At 68.1% G+C, this 886-nt stretch overlaps 1 protein-coding gene across 1 annotated transcript in view; it reads left to right on the forward strand.

Moving 5' to 3' along the window:
* PTOV1 (prostate tumor overexpressed 1) overlaps nucleotides 1-886 on the forward strand; it is an 8,914-nt gene that overhangs the window by 7,637 nt on the left and 391 nt on the right. Inside the window, exons 12-13 of the mRNA XM_010849633.1 lie at nucleotides 513-710; nucleotides 793-863. Coding sequence (XP_010847935.1) covers nucleotides 513-710; nucleotides 793-804 — 210 coding nt within the window. The 3' untranslated portion in view covers nucleotides 805-863. The remainder of the gene's footprint in view (nucleotides 1-512; nucleotides 711-792; nucleotides 864-886) is intronic.

Here is an 886-nt window from a genome sequence, read left to right on the forward strand (position 1 = left end):
GTGGTGCACAGCCAACGGCGGCACAGCCTCTTCTGGGGGCCCGCGGGGCCTCAAGCTCTCAGCCTGGGAGATAGGGATGGTGACGCCCGGGCCTGCAGAGGGCGAGGATCCGGTGAGATGGGTCGGGAGGCGCTTGGTACCTGTGGGTGCTGTGGTGCTGAGCCACTGGGTGCGTCACCTGCCCAGCCTCCTTGCTCTCGACTGCCTCTAGGGTTTCCCCAGTGGAGGCCGCCCTGGGGCCCCGCCGTCTCTCCCCTAGCGTGGGGTGGCTTGTGTGCGGTGCTGTCCGTCACGGCTGTGGCTGGTCCTGGGTGCTCGCCCAGTCGGCATGGGGGTCACAGGATCACCGGAGCGTGCTGGGAGGACCCTCGGGCAGGCGCTTCTGTCTCAGGTCCCCTCCTGAGAGTGGTGACAGGCCTGGGGACAGCCCGGAATGCTCTGTCCTCTGGACGCGGGCTCTCAAGGGAAGGAGTGCGCTGAGGGCTGGCTGTGACCGCTCTCTGCGCCGCCAGGCGGGCTGCGTGCACTTCTCCTACAAGGCCTCCTGCGAGGTCCGCGTGCTCATGCTCCTGTACTCCTCGGAGAAGAAGATCTTCATTGGCCTCATCCCCCACGATCAGAGCAACTTCGTCAACGGCATCCGGCGCGTCATCGCCAACCAGCAGCAGGTGCTGCAGCGGAACCTGGAGCAGGAGCAGCAGCAGCGAGGGGTGAGGGCCCCCCTCGCTGTGCCCCTTCTCCCCAACCCGCCCCGGCCCGTGGCTCACTCCTCCCTACTGTCCTTCCCCACAGATGGGAGGGTAGTGGGCCCCCCTGGGGCCGGGCCTCTCCAGGAGTCACAGATGAGGCCCCTGCGAAGACTGGTGAGTGGCAGCCGGCCCCCGGG

This window comes from Bison bison, unplaced genomic scaffold (assembly GCF_000754665.1).
Source record: "Bison bison bison isolate TAMUID 2011002044 unplaced genomic scaffold, Bison_UMD1.0 scf7180017864285, whole genome shotgun sequence".
Classification (NCBI taxonomy): domain Eukaryota; kingdom Metazoa; phylum Chordata; class Mammalia; order Artiodactyla; family Bovidae; genus Bison; species Bison bison.